Here is an 18,145-nt window from a genome sequence, read left to right as displayed (position 1 = left end):
TTTGAAACCACTACTTTAACAACTAATGACTGCTATGAGTTTGTTATAAAAAATATTATTCGCTTTGGATTTTTAAATGAATATAATAATATTTAAATTTCAAAATTACTAATTGTGGCCCAGTAGTAACAGAAGCAACCTCTACCTTTGTTATCTTTGGCAGGCTTCTCAAGGCAAAGAAATGAGTCAGCTTTTTCCTGTAGCTTGTGTTATACTTGCTGGCATTTCCCCAGCTTTGCAAGTCTCAAAGTATTTCCAAGTGCTAGACGTGAAGTTACACCCACAAAGTTTTTACAGAATGCCAACATTTGTCCCCATCGTGGTTAAAATTTAACCAAAAGCTGTAATTGAACTACAATGAAATGTCTTCTATGCATTCTGCTTTATTTCAGCTTGCTTTCTTTACAACAAATATACTTCATGAAAAGCTGCAAAACAATAGAATTGCTAATAAAGCAAAAAATTAACATTTCATCAAAAAATGCCACATGAATATATTCATACAGATGATTCACTTCATCAGCAAGAGAGCACGCGTTGAAATAGTTTACAATTAGCACTCTAGATGTGGTTTCCCATTTCTCCCTACTTCTTTGGTGGCTTCAGCAAACTTTTTCCTATAGTTCCTACAACATGCCGAAATGCACTAGGAAGCCTTTCAACAGTTAGATATACTTCTATAATCCTGGGAAAAAACCCCCACATTTTGAACAGTTCTTTAATTTTATATTGTCACTGCATAATTCCCCAAACAAAGCGTAAATTCATAACTGGATGCATTTTCTTAGCATAATGAAAATAAGTAACATGAACAGATTTGTAAGAAGTTTATGGACCAGTATCTATCTGAGCTGAAACTCTATTTCTGCAGGAATAAAGGAAAATAACCTACTCTGAATTACGCACTCAAAACTCATTCATATAGAAAGGGAGAGGAGTAGACCATGATGCAGACCAAAGTCTGCTCTACTTTGACACACATATATGTATCTTGTGGTCATTAACGTCACAACTTTTTACACTAATATTGCTTCACCTTCTAACTTGACAGAAAGAAATGCTTATGCTTGATATCAAAACATATTTTGTTACTCTTTGAAATATTAAGCTAGACAGCAGGAGAGACAGATAAAACAAAGGCCATGCCTGAAAAAATATCTGTGTACTGAACTCCCACATTTCTACCCCTCTCCTATTTTATGTAAATTTGAACAACACACTAACATACACAAGTTGGGGATGGCTATCCCATGACAACATACTTTTTGTTCAGTCTTATAAAAATAGTAATTTTTTAAAATAACTTGTTATAACATCCTAGTTCTTATCAAGGACTACCAGGGATGAAATCTCATCACATAAGGTAATTCAAAATGTCCTAGAAGTACTGCCTACAGACTAAGGCACCTTCACTGAAAAGCTGTAACAACATGAAATATCTTATATCAGAGCTTCAAATTACCCTAATAGCAGTCAGACTGCCTTATCACTAATCCATAATAAAAGAATAATGATGCAAGATTTAGCTTAAAAGCTTGGAAACCAGAAAACACCAAGCCAAAGTATGTAACTTACAATTTGTCCCACAGTATTTCTCCTTATACCTCTCAACAGCCTACACTATACTGCTGGCACTGCAGCAATGCAGGTCTTCCAGGACCAGCTAAAGAGTTTATTTAAACAAAATTAGGACAGAACTGTTAAGATATTCAAGAGTAATATAAGTAAATCCATTTTTAAAATACTCTGCTTATAAAGCCTGGCGGGTCTAGATGACTCCTAGCTTCTGTGGTAAAATCTTCCACAATTAAGGCTCACTTGCAAAATAGTCACAGTATTGGCACAGATGCTGGTTCATAAATTAAATAATTTACTTCATTTTTCTCCTACTCATACATTCCCAGCATGACTCCACGACAAACTAAGTTGTCAAACACACGTTTATAAGATGTATGCGATTTTCAGTTCAACTAGTCACAGAGTAATTTACTACAAACTACTTATAGTAACTTCATTACCAAACACTTCACTATTAATATAGTCTAGAAATATGCTCTTAAATTGGAATGTCTCAGGACAAATTAATGCTAAGCAATCTTCACAGAAATTGCCACTACAGAGGTACCAGCCTCTGAAAATAAGTATTTGTAAAAGGTAAGGCAGGTGGGTAAGCCATACATATAGCTACAGCAATACTATCAGGTACTAGTGTGATCTTGGGTACCGCTTTTTGATTACTCTCAGAACACAAAACTATTTATTACAAGAAAAGGGAGTCTTTTTCCATGAACCGAAATCTAAGTTTATTAGTCCCACTGCTTGTTTGTTCACTATGCAAGAAAAACTTAAGTAAAGGAGCTTATATCTTAAGTAACTAAATTCCTTCTGTTACTTGGAAATGAGAGGCACAACTCACTTCACTTTACAATGTTGACAGCAAAGTTTTACCTAAAAATCTCCTCCACTCTCTGGCCAGATATTAAAATTTCAAATGCTTCATCACAGCACCATGGATATAAAATACATAATCAAAATCCCTTTGTTATACTCCAGTGAATAAAGCAGGCTTTTTCTATTAGAAAAATTAAAATCAATAGTTATAAACCAAAATAAACTATTTCAGATCAACATAACCCCTTAGTGTCTAGAAAACTATCTACTATATTGCAAGATAACCATTACATTTGCTAAAATTGTGAAGGAGCGAAAGATAAGGATTTCTTCACAGATACTGGAGAATTATTTCAGTGTAACAGGAACAAAAGGGTGTTCATCTAGAAGACACTTTGTTCAAGCTATACCAGTTTTACCCTGTGGGAAAGATACATACCTCATTACACCTTCCTTCAATCAGCAAAGTGAGAATTAGTCCCTTCTGATGAATTAACAAAACTGCAAAGTTTATATAAAACAGCACTAAAGAAAACATATGTTTAAAGCCCTGACTCTTAACTGCCTTGAATAAAAAAAATCCCTAACTCCTTAAGAGTTTTTTCATCCTCCCAAAGGACTGCCTTCAAATTGAAGGACAAAATATTTCATGTATTTAACCCTAATTCATGGTTTCCATAACATTGCAAACTGCACATCCCTTGGCCTCAATCTGTTTAAACATGGTAGACCAAAATAAGCCTTAAATACATTTAGTCACCAACAAATAATTTTATGATGTTAATATTGTAGCAGTGCCTTGAAAATAGAGACAAGAATGACACTGCACAGCACCAGTTTTCCACAATGAAAGCTCAAGTCCTCCCAAGCTCTGAGGCTGTCAAGACTTCTGTGAAATAAGCACCATGTTTCAGCAGAGGAGCAATTTAAAGAAATTAAAACCGTTTTCACCAAATTTCCAAACAACCTTTCTCAGACAAGGCTTTGTCCTGATAAGGAAACACAGTAGTTTCCTCAGGGGTGGGGAAAGAAGAGTTTGCATTTCTTACACATTTACCTGCATTAGGACCAAAAAATAAAAAGACAGAAATAACCTTTAGAAACCAAACACCCCTCTGGGTCTAGTAAACAATTTAGCTATTATTTGTTGGGGTAAAGTGCATTTTGAGAGGGTTTTTTTGTACCTGAATAGTCCCACACAATATCCATGAGAATCTAATAAAGCTTTGGGATAGCAGACTACAGATGAGGAAAACAATTCATTTCAGTTTTCCAATCTTTCTCTACAGACAAACCAGAGCCTGCCCCCTTCCCAGCCTTGTTCTTTACAGGGGGAACACTGTGAAACTTGAGATTGTTGGATATTTACACAATATCAGTAGCTACAACATTGATTACCACTTTCATGGGTTTCCTCATAAAAATCACAAGATATGGCAACGTTAACATAATTCAAGCAGTGTTTCTCAACCTCTTTTGAAAGAGCAAAGGGTCATCCAAACAAGAAAACAAATCCAAAGACCACCTAAGCTTTTTGGAAAAAAAAAAGAAAATCCAAGGGACCAACATAGATAATAAAATAATAGTTCTATTCAAAACAATCAACAGTTTAGAACACACAAGTTAGATACTTGCTACTTCTATTCTCCCTTCAGTATGTTTGTTTCCTTGCTTGCATGTGCTTGTTTCCATGCTTGCATGTGTCAGAACACGTATGTGACATTTTTACTGGGTTTGGCTCCATTTTATTTCAAACTGTAACCACTTTCTGATGTCTAACAGACCCCTTGCAGGCAACAGACCAAGACTGATGCAGACACAACAGGATCAATTGCAATCTGTGCTCTCATTGAAGTCACATGAAATGACTGTCACAGTGACAATACATTGAACACTTTCCTGCATCACCTGAGGTATCAACTATTGCCATTATTAAAAGTCTCAGAAGAAAGCAGTTTGGATTTGCTAGGACCATAAATACTGGGCTACCTTGCTGCTAGCAGAGGTAATCTTCCTTCCTTGAAGCACACTGAGGTGACAAAGCAGCACTCCTATTCTGCATTCTGCAAGTAAAAAACCATTAATTTCCTCCACGTATATTAGTGGTGGCATTTTGGTTTAGTTTTGTTTTGTTTTTTTTTTTAAATATATGAATGTGCATACATCTATATGGAAAGCCATGCTTACAATTGTCTATAGATCTTCCCATTTCATATTGTCTTCAATGTAGAAAATATACAAAAAGGAAACATCTGTTTTACCTGAGATGAAGGCATTCAAAGACAATGAATTTAATAATCATAGGTTTTTTTAAGAATTAGCTAGTCTTCCTCACTACCACCCAGCTGCATAAAATACACGGCATGCACCTGAGCTTACTCAAAGACACAGAAACGTCACTTTGGGAGCTGCAAAAAGCTGGAAATACGAGGAATGAGAAATCAAACCATTTTTGCAAGCAGGGATCCTTAATTTAACAGAAAGTACATTAAAGACTTCCAAAAAGGATTTCTGTAGTCCTTTGTAAAAGAAAAGCTCACATACAATTTAATTGTGTCCTACTAGAAGAGATTAATGCTGCAGTTGGACACACAAGAAACCAGCAATTCCTGTATTTCCTGGAGAACAGGCCCCATGCCCACAGGACACTTGCACCAGCGGGATGCCCATCCACCAGCACTACTTGTCATTACCTAACTCAAAGCTTCCTTCTGCCTTAGCTCTGCTGGCAGCAGGATTTGGAATGCTGTCCAGGCAACTCAACAGTAACAGTGAGCATAAAATAACTGAGCTGACAATAACATGTTCAACAGCACACCAAGATCCAGAAGAGGACACCTGTCTAAAACAAAACTTTAAAAGCTCCAAAAAAACCTGGGATACAAACCTCTGGTTCCAACAGGCAGATGTGACCATTCATTTGACCACAGGAGAACGTTATTAGCACATAGATAAGCCCCTGTTCCTAACAGTGAAAATCCCTCAGATCTAGACCTAATGAGAGGAGCACACCATGGCCATCTCACTAGACCCATAGTGAGTGCTGTCAAAGGTGTGCCATATTCAGTTTGCAACTCTGAAGTAAAGGAAACAGCAGGTCAACAATACAAGATAAAAGGGGCCAATGTGATGAACATGATCACCATAATGTGTAGTCCTGATTCTCCAGCCACTGAAATACAGCCCGCTTGGAATGAAACAAGAGAGCTGCTAAACATATGACAATGCTGGCCCACATTTAAGGGAAAGAAATGGCCATGTGCCAAACTTAAATTAATCACCTAGTTTCTGGAGGCAGACTAATTCAAATCCATCAAAAAAAACATACAAAGAGATACCACATCAAAGCTTTTGCAGGGCAAACCAGTTAGAAAAAAAGACAAAAGACATTGTTAGTGTATTAGTTTTTACCAACTTGTACTGAGATTTACTACACATTATAAAAAAAACCCTAAATTAAGGGTTAAAAAGCAATGAAAAATACAAATAACAGATCATTGATAATTGTCAAAAGCCAATGGCCCATTTCCTGCCTAGGAATCCCATCTAAACTGGCACCTCCAACAGAAACAAAAAAGAAAAATTGCAAAGCCTTAGTATTTTTCTCAGTTCAGTTTTTTGGTTTGGATGTTTTATGGTTTTTTTACTTCTTTCTTTCCAAAAGACACCATTACATAGAAGTAAATATAAATATATAAATAAAATAGGTACTTATATTTTTAAAAATTCCTGTCTGACAAATAACTATTTTTTAAGAGGTTTTAAAAACCTTCATCTTCTGTGTAAGTTACCCATTCAAAAGAAAAAACTATAGTTGAGAGCTGAAGCTTTATAAAAACAGATGTTCAAAATATACAATTTCTGTTTCCAAGCTACAGAAATGCTTCTTGTCAGATGGCTCTTGGAAGCTGTGTACAACAGGAACTGCAAGCCATCACATTTCCAGGTGCACTAAACTGCTGGTTTTACTGAAGTTATACTGTGCTTTGAGCCTATACCAGAACACAGAATAACGAAGCCAAGTATAGCAGGGAAGCACAAAGACAATTTTAAGAATATATTTTGGAAATAAAAAACAATTTTTTTTTAACAATCATTATACACATTTATAGTGAAGTGAATATGGGATAACTCCCCTGCCTTTATTTTGATGAAATGTATTTCCTTCTTAGTGATGTAAAGCAGTACCCACATTACAGTGTCTATTAGACAAGACATGAAATAAAACCAATTTTAAACCAATGAACAGGAGTAAGAATGGAAATGGCCATACTGGAAAAAGTAGAAAATTAAACATGGTGAGTCCTGCTTTTCATTCAAAAAACCTGTTTTGATTACCAGTACAGAACATAAAGTCATGCTATATATGAAGGATTTGAGTTTCTCATTAAATCTATGAGAGGTACAGGAGACTGGGTTTCATGCACAGATGCAAGCATTTGATTTCAGGAAAACAAAATGCCATCACTTATGTAAAAACCTCATAGGTCCATATTGCGTAAGTAGATTATAAATTCTTGCATTAATGGGTCATTTCCTTTAAATACGAAGCATCATCAGAAACATTTCAACAGACACATAGTTTGGATTTTTCATACTTTTATTGTTTTTACACAAAGTTTAAAATACATTTATACTGTCATCCTTACCTTCAAATGCCAAAACAGAAGGCCCTAATTTAAATGGGCAAGCTATGAAACCATCAGACTTTACAACAGACAGAAATTCCTAACTTCTGCTTCCTCAGATGTTAAAAATTATTGTAAATTAATAGAGCTCGAAGAAATGACACTCAGGAAATAACAGATCAGCAATCTTGGCAGGCTTAAGAGAGTTGGATCTATTTATTGCAGAATGGTTTCATAAAGATGAAGGCCTGAAGAGATCATTATATTATCTGTGTTGATCTTCTGTATCTCACAGAGCATCTGAAACATTTCATCACCCAACCTATAATAAGCCTAGTAATTAGGCTACAATGTTCCAATACAGAAAAAAGTCTAAGCTGCTATATATGCAGCAGACCACCACAAAGGCCAAGTCATATGCAACAGTGGGAAACTAATTATTGGCAAGATTAGTCTTCATGATCCCACCAAGCAGTTCATACACTATTACTGCATATGAATTCCTCTGCAACACTCTTGTGATCAATTTGATTTTAAGCACTTCAACAAAGCCTAGCAACCAAACATTTATGAAAGACGGTTTCCTATATCACTTCAAACAGCTACAAACATGATTTGAACACTGTAAAACGTATACAACTGAGACATTTAAATCTGATTTATTTAGTTACAAATGGTGGTTTATATTGTCTTAAAGTATCCCATGCAGAGGAACAGACATGAAGACCTCTAATCGGGGGTGGGTAATCTTTAAAAGTTAAAAAAAATAGGAAGCAGATGTTTCAGTTCCAAACTGAAAAGAAAAAATAATTCAGATGAATTCTTAATACAAAACATAAGTGGCTATTAGAAAAACTAAACCAAGAAAGGATTTCCTTACACTTCACTCAGGTTTGGCTTTGTTTAAGGGTAAGACCAAACGTCTGAAAGATACAAAACACAGTAACAGTCACTGAAGTAACAGGAAAGACATTGGTGACATTTTAACCCTTGATACTAAAATCTACTAGCAAGACCAGAAAAATAAAAAAAGTATGCAGAAAATAAGGAGCAGGAATACTGCATCAGTGCAAACAAAGAAACCTCAAAAAAGCTTACACAAAAACACAGTACTTGCAGCATGACATTAGAAACTTGTTTTGTGAACTATATAACCTCTGCCGTCCCTATGCATTCTGATGTATGTCTCTGTCAGCCTACGTCACTGTTTCTGTTTTGGGATCCTTCTGCTTTCCAACTCACCAGAACTACTTGCTCTTGGTTGTTTCAGTAGAAGTCCCAGAGAAATAACAGCATCCTTGAGCTGAGTCTCAGAGTTCAAGAAGCAACAGGTGTTCAAGGGAATCTTTAACCTGAGTCCCTAGCACAGCCTCTGATAGTGCACGACTTTTTTTCCCAAACAGGAAAATACAACTGGGATACAGACGGCCTAAATGAAGAACAAGTAAGCAATCTGTTCAAGACAAGAATTTCCTTAACTTATGTTTCTGTTTTTTATCTCAGTGCTGCAGAAGTGCCCCTGAACTTAGGTTGATCACATCCTAACCAGACTTGCTTAGCTCTCTACTTCATATTACCCTGGGTGCCTTACAGAAGCTTTCCTGATCAAATACAGAGTTCTGATTTTACTGTCGAAATCATGGAAGTAAAAGAATCAACATCTTAACAAAAAAAACCCCTGAACACCAGTATGACTATATTTTACTACTACATGTCACATTTATCAGAAACTTGAACTGGAAACAAGACTCTGAATAAGAGGCAGAAAACAAAGTGAGATTTGAGAAGAGAGAAATGATGTTGTTCTCATTTACCTAACAGATTGGAGGTCAAAGGATAATAGAGGAACCCTTACCAAAATCACTACTACTTCACTACTGTCTTCACAATTTGTGAACCAAGTCCTACAAATCATGTTTTCCTTACAAATAAAAAAAAAAAATGTTTTGCTCTGAACTGAATGAAATATTTAGTGCCAAGCAAAAGGATTTTCTAAATTTTTCATCTCTCCTAAAAAACCCTAAGACCTTTTGATTTAATCAAAACAAAGCCTTTCCTCCTCCCCAATTTCTTGGCATTGAATCTGTACTTAACTAATGAATCAGAGGTATTAAAAAACAAAACAAAAAAAACCACCACACACAGACCACACACTTTTAAAGTTAAAATAAAACATGCTACATTTCTCATAAGTCACGAGGCTTTTTTCATGTACTGTTTCAACTTTTGAAATGCTAAAATCCCTTGCCTAACAAAGAGATGTTTGATTCTCTCTCAAGCTAACAACTCCTTTTCTTCTTACATTCACGTTTCTTTCGTCTTCTCTTTCTTCACTCTTCTGATTCTAACTCCCTGTTAGATTAGCATGGTTTGGTTTTCACTCCTTTTTTTACAAGAAGTCTGCTTTTAATAAAAAGAAGCCAGTGTCCTACTAATGACAGACCCTTAGGGCATCTTCTTCACTTTTACTCTCCCAAACTCCTTTTCTTTCACAACTTACCTCTTCTTTTTCATAGACACTCCTCTCATTCATCTTCTGTTTAGTTTCAAGAACGACGTACTTTTCTGAAGTACCTCTTACATCCCTAATTTTCTTCCTTTTCTTACTCTCCCTATGACTTCTTTAAGCTTGCATTTTTGGGTCATTGCTTCTTCCCCCACTATATTCTACTTCTAGATCATTTAATCATCACTAATAAAATTAAGTATTTAAAACTATTCTCATAGCCATTCTTGTAGCTTTAAATAATTCAGTCTCCCTTCCTGCTCATTCCAGAGTCACAAAAGAAAAAAAAAAAAAAAAATCAAAACAAATTCCCATAGTTGTTCTTAACATTTTTAATCACAGTTCTCTCATTCAACCACACCTGTGAGCATTTACTCTACAATCTACAAATCCCACAAAACCCTATCCAACTGATTTAATGCACTGTATTGAAAACTTTACAACCTAAACAGAATGCATAAGGCTATTCCTTGCTTTTCCATAAACACTTCTATTTTCAAAACAGCCCACACTAAGTCACAACAAACTACTATGACAAAATATGTTTTTAACTATACCACTTTGGCACCATACATTTGTTTTTTTCTGTTAGAAGACACTGACCAGATGGGCTCCCTTTTGCTCATTGGTATCTCATTCCTGCTTACACCATGACGTGTTGCAAAAGAAAGACTCCGTATCCTTGGGCCGCCATTCACTTTAAACATTTAGTTTCAAGTGTTTAGGGTACAGTGTTTGCTTACAATAGGTTACAATATTACACGTCATTTTAATCATTATGCCTTAAAAGAAACAGAATATTCATTCTACAAACTCAGTTTAAAACCCCACCCTAAACTCTCTGATACTTAGTTTGTAGTTTTTAAAACATAGAGAACACTCTAAACAATATGCTGGAAACACTATGTGGCAGACAGTTGAAGCTGTATCCCTAGTATATTTTGGAAAATCTAATTGACTTACTTTTTAAAATAGTTTTTTGATAATTTGGACTGGTCCAAAGATCACTCATTTGGACAAGGAAAAAAAAAAGGAGGAAATCAAAGGGATTACAGTTTAAAGATAGATCGTTTGCTTTTTAATTTTCTTCTCACACTTTTAAATCTTAAGAAATTGGATTAATGGTTTCTTTATTTATCCTGACAATCCTATGCAGAGTCTTAAAACATCTAAGACTCTTTTGCTTGTTTTATTGGTTTCCTCCTATTTCTCTGCAAATTGAACCTTGTTACAAACTAGATGATAGGTGGGGTTTTTTAGGATGAGTTTGTTGGGTTTTTTTGTTTGTGTCTGCACAACACCAAATCTAAATAAGGTATAGCCTTAACCTCTGACTCAATTCTGAATCAACAATAGATGAGTAACTATGTCATTTTTAAACTAAAAGCATATGAAAGATTGAAGTGGTACCTTCCATTCCTTCCACACCTAAATCCTCGAAAATCTTGTGTGTATACACAAGATGTCTTCTAAAAATGCTACCCTTAAGAATACTACTTACAAAATTATGCATACAATTAACCAAAAAAGAAACTAAACACAATATGAAACACTGATTTAAAGGAAAAGAAACAAAACAAAAGGGCACGAAGACAATCAGAGTATACCAGAGTATGTACAACTCAATATCATGTTAACTTGGCAATGAGGCTTTAACAGACCGGAAACAGTCTGCATATAACCTGCTTGCCCCAGCCATAAAAGATACACCCAAATTTGAAATAAAGATAACAGCTGTCTTGGCAAGATTGCACGCCACTGTTACATGAAGTTAATCTATGAAGTCATTTTCTTAGAATACTTACCACTAAATCCCAGTTATTTTGTTCAAGCAACGTTATAGCTTCATCAATATTTTCAATACCAGTACATGCCTAAAAAGAAAAAGAAGCAGTAAACAGAGTTAAAAGAATTGATCAAATCAGAGTATTAGTAATCATAATTTAATTAATTTCAGCTGAATGACAGGAAAGATATAGGTCTTTCATTTCTGTTAGGAGAGGGTAATCCAGAAATCAGATTTCAAGTTTTAAATATCAAACATTTGGATATAATTCCCTGTTCCACCAGAGGATTCTTGTGTAACCTTGAGCAAGACACCTAGGAAAGCAAGACAAAGTAGTTATTTGTAAAATTAGGACAATAGTGCTGTCTCATGAAGGTGTTTTGAGAATTCTGTGTTCAAAACTGAAACATACTTAAAAGAGAGCATAAAAATACCTAATACTTAAAATGATGTTTGGAATGGCTCAAATATTTTGTCTAAAGCCAGAAACACATATATAAACCCTACTGCCTCCACCATCATCTTACACCCCTACTCATTCTGGGTGTTACACAGTGCAGTATAAGAGGAAAAGAAGGTGGCAAATACAAATTTTTGATTGTCAAAGTGCCAACTTACTACTGCGTGTACAAATGAGCAACCCTTGTGAAACTATTTAAAATAAAGACTATATAATGAAACATTTACATTTGCCTTTCAGACAAAACACTTGCATGTTGTTCTAGCCCTGTACTCTGGCTTTATCTAGTTCAAGAAATATAATCCAATAGCATTGTTAAAGTAGTGATAACATCCCACAAAATGGTATTGTAAATTGAACTTAACTCCAAATACAAGAGAGCACCTCTGCACAGCAGAAACCTTGATGCAGCATCCTGCTTTCTTCTTTTGATACCCATACCTTTTCATCTATTCAACTTCAGCAGACAGAGCATTGCTATTCATTCTGCCACATATTTGCTACCATTCACATCGAAGGATACCAGATATATATCACCAGAGGGGAAAAATGGAAACAGTTAAGTTTCTTTCTGGAATTTATCTTTCATCCTAATCAAAGCTATGTTCTGTATTCAAGCACACAAGAGGAGTTCAGACTTTTACAAGATCTGAAACATAATCATGCTGCTTCTGCTCTACCACACAGTTATATGAAAAGAGGTTTATATAAAGTTTATATAAAACTACATTTAAAAAATCCAACCTTTTAACAGTAATAATACAGAGTTAGATAGCTGCAGCAAACATCAGTTTTCCTGATTCCAAAGATATAGTCCTGTTTTCCTTTATGTGATAAGAGAAAAAATGGTGCTAGGCACAAAAACAGACACTTTTTCTCTCCCAAGACATAAAAAGCCATCAGGTCATACATTTTCCATGCTCTGACTTTTCCTCCAATTTACATCAACAAAGAAATAAAAAGTAGAAATCACAGAGAAATTCTAAGCCAATTCTCTCTTCCCAAATTCAACGCTGAAGAATTCCACACTTACGAAGCATTACACACAGTATGTCTACACAAAATGGACCAGTCTGGAGGACTGCGAGAATCACAAGAAGGCATTTTAGAGATTTCTTTGCCTACAGAGGGGAGGCAGCAGTTTCTATTGATCCACAATGCTCTCATGACCAGATTGATTCTCTCTGGAACAAGGTAGAATTTCTTCCATTGCTCACAGCATGCTGTGTTAATACTGAATTTCACCCACTTAGCATTGAGAGTGCTAAATTTTTTTTTTAGAATACAGTTTTGCTCTTCAGAAGTATCATTTTGCCTTCTCTTCAATTACTTCTTACAGTTACTTCTGAAGTTAAAAATGAGACAACACTTTAACACATTCTCTAGCAAATGCAAAGGTTACACCAGGTAAGCTTGAGGAGTGCAGGGCTTGAGTTTATAATTTCTGAAATCACAGGGGGGTTCATACTACCATAAACCTGCCACTGAAATTGATGTTGACAGCTTTTCTGCAAAGTAGTCTTACTTTTGAGAAAAAGTTTTGCAGGAGTGACAGTCTGAGGTTCTGTTTACAGTTAAGTGAAATACACTTTAAAATCTGGTCATCACAGAAATAGTTACTATTCCTCATTTATCAGTCCTGCAAACTCTGCATGAGTTTTCTAAAAACTAAGTTGTGTCCCACCCTACAATAAGAACCTGACCAACAATGTTGTTTTCAACCCCAGGCTGGGCAGATGAAGTCAAGGAGAGGGTACCTAGAATTCAGAGCTCAAACACCAATTTTAGCTGCCCCCTCTTCATAGCACCCCCGCAGCTCAGCTGACTTGCAACTGTCCATATGCACACTCTTAACCCATACTAACCACAGAGCTATTCAGCTCACTTCTGCTTACTTTTATTTTGAGATAAACTAAACAAGATTAGCTCACCCTTCTGCCAGAGCACTCAGCAAAAGGAGTAAACTCATCACAGTGGAGGCAGAGTGTAATTAGGCAACTATTTCACTTGTATGTCTGCATCCTTCCTAAATCATCTTGCTGGCGATTCACAAACTAAAGTAGAACCCTGCTCTTGCTCTCTTTGCAATGCAGATTCATTGGGCAACAGGAACGGACAGGTGTAAAAACTACCAAAAACATCAGAATTCTTAATACCCAAAAAAACCAGAGTTTTGTTGAAAACCCTGGGACTATTATTACAATCACTTTTAACATTTGATTTTGAGTTCTAAAATTAAGTTTTCACTTTCCAGATGGATTACTTTTGCTAGTTGTCAATAAAACAGAAAACAAACTTTTCTGAATGACAACAATGAATGAGTGCTACTTACCAATGTAACCACAAAACAGACATTCCAAGATCTTCCTCAACACCCTGTCAACGTCGCAGTTGCAGCAAACTAGGAGTCTTCAGAATAATATTTCAACAGACACTACACACTAGCACATACAAATCCCTGCCTCAAGTCATACTCCATCAGTAAGACAAAAAAAAAAACCCAAGTAAAATTAAAGTTTGCTTCCTTTTAACTGCATCACGCCATGCAAGATAAATTCAAGAAAATCATGTAGTTTGCATGTCTTTAATTTTCTCTAAGAAATTAAGCATACAAGACAGGTAGTCCCTCACTGGTAAGCATGACGTGATGTCAAGGACTCTGTAGTGGCAGATTAGTCCCAGAACAACCCGGCCTGCTTCTGCCTTTGTTTCCTTTACGGAAACACATGCAGGAAACCAGCAGGTTTTGTGAACAACAAAATTAATAAAGTCTGGATCCTCACGGCTTTGTCACTCATCCATAATTGCAAGGGCTGACTTAAGCTTTTCCTAGAGCCGGAATATTTATAAGAGCTTCTTTTGATGGACTTCTTTCCATGTTACCTGGCTGTATTTTCAGGAAATTTGGAATAATTTAATTGGTATGAGCCCAGGGGACACCTGGGCACCATAAGGCTATATGCCTTAACTTATCTAGGAAGGCAGACTAAAAGTCACGTGGTTTACTATTGATTTTATGCTCATTTTTACACCTTTCATTCTACCCAAGCAAGAAACAAACAAAAAAAATAGTTGAATAGGAAAAAAAAAAAAATCACGTTAAATTTGCACAGAAACAGAAGGAAAAAACACACCTTCAAAATACAAAGTAAACGAGCTCCAAAGATGCAAAAACACATCTTTGTTACTATTTATTATAAGCAATGTTATTATAAGCAAGTAAAGTGATAATTGCTGGGATTTTTTTTATTCACAGATTGTATTCAGATTTATTTTCATGAGACCTACTTAATAAAAGGCATTAAATATTTTAGAAGAAAATTCCTACTGGAATACTAACTCTCAATTCAACCAACAGCCAGCACATCCTCTAAGTCATCAAACCAAAAGAAACAAACCACCACAGTAAAGGTAAAACCTTCAAGGCTCACTTGATGTGTAAACTTTTTACACATCAAAAAGAAACAGAAGAATTTTTTTCGAAGGACAAAGGGGAAGAAAAGTTAGAACAAGTTCCTCCTCTTCTTCCTCCTCTCTGCATTTCCTCTAAAGCTAGGATAGCATTTTTGCCCTTCACAGCAGCTCCAGAGACTGTGCAGTCTCTTCTGTGGGTTTTTCAGACCACACAAGAGGAAAATTAACGTGAAGATGAGAAAACTATTGCTTTGCACTGAATGCATAAAATCAGATTATGAAGATAAAGTTATTGAATGTTAAAACAACTTTCTTAGCATCCTGCTTTTCCAGGCCAGGTGTTTCCACCAGACAGATTTAGATTTGCATATAATAAAATTTCAGAGTGTTTCTCCAATTTTTTTTCAGGTAGCTTCGCAGATTAACCATCACCTTAGTGATGGAGAGCTTACCCTTGGAAAGATTCACAGCTAGCCATTAGGGGTCCTACTTAACTGGCACAGTAACCTTAATCACTATTACATAAAAGAAGCAAAGTAGCCACTGAGGAAACAATTCAGTAGGAGAAAAGTCAGAGGGCAGACAGACTTCAAGGCATTCAAGGCAAACCCAGGAACTGCTTCCAGAAAGCTATAATGCAGGATGACAGACTTGCTCTTCTAAATCCCTTGCAGGGTGGTCTGACCCCAGCAGCCGTAACAGCTGGATCTGAGTTTTGAGACCCTCTGTGACCCCCCACCTCAACAGCCCAGGCTTTAGGCTACCTCCACATCACAGGAAAGCAGCTGACTTCCCCATCTGGCAGCAGCTGCTGTTGAAAATGCTCCTCCGGCACCTGCTGCAGAGATCCAGGCAGTTGTTACACAGCGAAGCTGGAAGGGACAACTGCTGCTGCTAACACAGAGAGCCAGGCTGTTACTTCTGCAAAAGCTGGGAAAGCAGAAAACAGCTGTTGCTGACTCAAATACAGAGTCAGGCTACTGTTGCCCCGACAGATAGTGGGTGGCAGTTGTTGCACAGAAGCTGGGAGCAAATGGTATTTGGCAGCAAGGCAGAATTCGTCTCACCTGTGGCACCATTCCCCTTCTTGCCAAGGCAAAATGCAGCCGTCAAAAGTATCCAGAAGACACGTTCAGCCTAACAGCCAGAAGTTAGATATGGAGGACTTAGAAGTCTGCCTCTCTCAACATTTTTGCTGAACAATTCAGTATTTCCTTTGACTACCAACAGTAGCTATATTTTCTCCAAACAGGGACCACCTCTAAGCTAACCCAAACTAGGCTTTAGCCTAGAACATTTTGCACAACAGGTCCAGGCCCATTAAAATCAGGCAGAAAAATGGGTGTGAATTACATGGTGCACCAGTCTCTCCTGTAACAGCCAGCTGGGGAAAAAAAAAAAAAAAAAAAAATCTCACTTTATGCCTAATATCCACATGCACTCTGCAGTTAACGTCCTCAGCTGCAGCCTCCTGCAATAATTTAGAGCAGATGCAAATACAGGTACCATGCTCAGTCCACGTAACCAAAAGGATAAAATTGGAGCCATATCTCCATAACTCAGTACAGCAACAAACTCAGACAACTGATCTCCATGGTAGTGACACCAGTTGTCAACAGACTTTCTCCCTCTCGTTAATATCACATCCATCTGTCTCAGAATAAGACTAAGCTACTGTGATTCAATCTGATGTCTAGTCCTCAGACATTGAAACAGCTGATACAGACTCTCCTGTGCTGGATGAAAAAGGAGAGCAAGCTTTCTGTCACTAGCATTTTGTGGCAACTGTAGCTCAGTCCATTTTTTTTTTTAATATTGATACAAAACCACAATGCCCAAAGAAACAACTACATTAAGGCACCAAAAGATTCAACTTTGGAATCTCCTACAAAACCCAGGAAGCCAGCATTAATACATCTCCATCCACTGCAACTGCACAGACAGCACCCTAGGAAATGCTTACTTTGAAAAGTACCCAATAAGTTTTTATCACTAGGTACAGCAATTAACTTGAGCTAACTCTATTCCGCAAAGATATATGAGGTTTTAAAGAGAAATCAGAAACGCTGGCAAAGAAAAAATATTGTTAAAATCAATTCATTAGCCCTTCAGTAACTTACTCTTCAAAAGGTAAGAGTGACTAGAAGCATGGAAAACTCTTCTCAAGTACAGGCCACTAACCTGCTCAGGAGTATGGTAGAATTCTCCAGATCAGCAGCTTAAAACCAAAAAATACTCAGAGCTGTTCTTAATAGCATATGAGATATAGCAATATCTCATATATACTTACCTCCTTGCATACTTCCTCTGCAATAGAACCATAATTTAGTTTGCTGGTTTATTCACCTCTTCAATTACAACTAGACAGATCAGTTCACAGAAACACTTCAGCTTTCCATCAGGTTTTATAGATCTCCAAAGACAAGTCTACAGCCTCTCTGGGCAGCTTGTTCCAGTGCTTCACCACCTTCACTGGGAAATTTTTCTTCCTTACGTTTAACTGTAATTTCCCTTGCTGTAACATGTATCCACTGCCTCTCACCCTCAGACTGTGCAACTCCAAGAGAAATTTGATTCTATGTTGTCTGCTATCACCCACTGTACAGTTGAGACAGCAACTAGATCTCCCCTTAGCCTTCTCTTCCAGGCTACACAAATCCAGCACCTCTAACCTCACCTTTCACAAAACATACTCCAGCCTCCTCCCCTCCCAGGCAGCTCTCCACCAGACTTGCTCCACTTTTTCAATGGAGGGACTGATATTGGACACAGTACTCCTGGTAGTAGCGGAGCCTCACCAGTACCAAGTAGAGGGGAAGAATGGCCTCCCTCAGTGTCATGGCATACCAGTGCAGCCTACTACGTGGCAACTACTTCTACTAGAAGAACCATAATTCCCTTTCTAAGCATTCCTAATAAAAATCAGGTTTCTGGATGTAGGATTTTTAAAACAACCCAAC

General features: G+C 36.8%; 1 protein-coding gene across 2 annotated transcripts in view; it reads right to left on the bottom strand.

Moving 5' to 3' along the window:
* FAF1 (Fas associated factor 1) overlaps nucleotides 1-18,145 on the bottom strand; it is a 172,740-nt gene that overhangs the window by 144,264 nt on the left and 10,331 nt on the right. Inside the window, exons 1-2 of one of the 2 annotated variants that reach the window (XM_074832075.1) lie at nucleotides 16,253-16,279; nucleotides 11,331-11,399 (exon numbers count right to left, since the gene is read on the bottom strand). In XM_074832075.1, the coding sequence (XP_074688176.1) occupies nucleotides 11,331-11,399; nucleotides 16,253-16,264 (81 nt within the window). In that variant the 5' untranslated portion in view covers nucleotides 16,265-16,279. Of the gene's footprint in view, nucleotides 1-11,330; nucleotides 11,400-16,252; nucleotides 16,280-18,145 lie in introns of those variants that run through there. The other variant, XM_074832074.1, reaches the window with a different exon arrangement.

Source organism: Strix aluco, chromosome 8 (genome assembly GCF_031877795.1).
Source record: "Strix aluco isolate bStrAlu1 chromosome 8, bStrAlu1.hap1, whole genome shotgun sequence".
Taxonomy (NCBI): domain Eukaryota; kingdom Metazoa; phylum Chordata; class Aves; order Strigiformes; family Strigidae; genus Strix; species Strix aluco.
The sequence above is the reverse complement of the archived record's forward strand: the minus strand, read 5'-3'. Positions and strand labels throughout refer to the sequence as shown.